Source organism: Myotis lucifugus, unplaced genomic scaffold (genome assembly GCF_000147115.1).
Source record: "Myotis lucifugus unplaced genomic scaffold, Myoluc2.0 scaffold_45, whole genome shotgun sequence".
NCBI classification, from domain to species: domain Eukaryota; kingdom Metazoa; phylum Chordata; class Mammalia; order Chiroptera; family Vespertilionidae; genus Myotis; species Myotis lucifugus.
In genome coordinates, this window is record NW_005871093.1 from 6,576,169 (window position 1) to 6,577,516 (window position 1,348).

The window sequence follows — 1,348 nt, forward strand, 5'->3', positions numbered from 1 at the left end:
GGCCCATGCCACGCCACTCCCCAAGCAAGGACAGGGAAGGGGTAGAGGAGGCAAAGGGTGTTGGCATGAGACACAGCACTGCCCTGGGAGCCCCTGGACAAGGGCAGACAAATGAGATTAAAATAGGATGGACATCAGTCAATATTCAGCCTCCAGATGGAAGAACATGTACAAGCCTTTGTGGGGTACTCTGGGCATGTTGGGTTGCATGTCTGCTCTCTCCTTAGTCCACTGTTCATAATCCCAGTACCTCAACTACAGGGCTACTCTCTGGAGACTGTGATTGTGTCCCCTGAAGTCATCAGTGTCTCCTGAGGTTATCATTGCCTACCCTCACCCCTTGGACTCCCCAGGCTAAAGAGTCACTTCTTTCATTTCCCTCCTCAGGAAAGGAGCCCTATCCCCTCATTTTAAGCTACAGATTCCTTCAGCTTAAAACCCATCTCCCTCTTTCTGAACACTATACCTCTATTAATGAGACTTGAGACTAGCCCCAAAAGGCAAAGGTTCCAGGACATGGTAAAATCTGCTGAGCTACCTAACCCCAGGCTGTGACCTCTCCTGATCCTGGATCCTGGTCCTTACTATCCTGATGCCTCTACTTCCCTCTTAGGGGTTGTGGGCACCTACCGTCCCTGGGCCGAGGAGTGGGAACCCGGGTGGTCTCAGAACCATCCTGCTGGACTTGCAGTCCTAGCTCCTCTGGGCCTGGCTCATCAAGGACAAAGAAAAAGAGGTGGCTGTCACATTGGGGAACATGTTCCTTGAGGACAAGTCACCTCCTACCCTCGCAAGGGAAGCCTGACCTAGGGACAACGAACTTTACTGGACCCCGAAGAAGGCCCCCCGACCCCCTGTATCAGAAATGGTGATTGTACTTTTTTCACCCTGGGGCCCAAAGCAGAATCCTTTGTAGCCTACCCTTTGTGGCCAAGGCTACTAGGCCCCGGGGTTACCAAACTAGGGCGAATATATCAATTCCCCAAACAAGCAACGAACAGCATTTTAAAATGTGTAAGACTCTGGAAACACCCCTATCTTATTGATTCCTTCCAAACGGCATGGGGCTTGCTTCCAAAAGCTGATCAACTCTCCGTTTGTTAGAGCTTTGGGGGTCCTTGGCTCAGCAGAGCAGTAACACCCCAGCCCTGCCCTTGACAGGCTTTCTGAATTCATCCCGGGTCTCGGTCTCTCACGCCCCGCCCCTCACTGCGGCAGAACGCGGGCCCGGCCCCACCCCACACTCTCACTGCAGAAGGCTCCTTCCGGCGCCGCCCGTGCAGCGCAGCGGCCGTGCGCCACGGCGGGCTCCGCCTCTCTGCGGATGCGCGTCCTCTCCGCCCCGCCA

At 54.7% G+C, this 1,348-nt stretch overlaps 1 protein-coding gene across 1 annotated transcript in view; it reads right to left on the reverse strand.

Annotated features, from left to right (window-relative positions):
- The window catches only part of SSC4D (scavenger receptor cysteine rich family member with 4 domains), an 8,478-nt gene that overhangs the window by 369 nt on the left and 6,761 nt on the right, over positions 1-1,348 (reverse strand). The window contains exon 6 of the mRNA XM_023753421.1: positions 631-708. Coding sequence (XP_023609189.1) covers positions 631-708 — 78 coding nt within the window. The remainder of the gene's footprint in view (positions 1-630; positions 709-1,348) is intronic.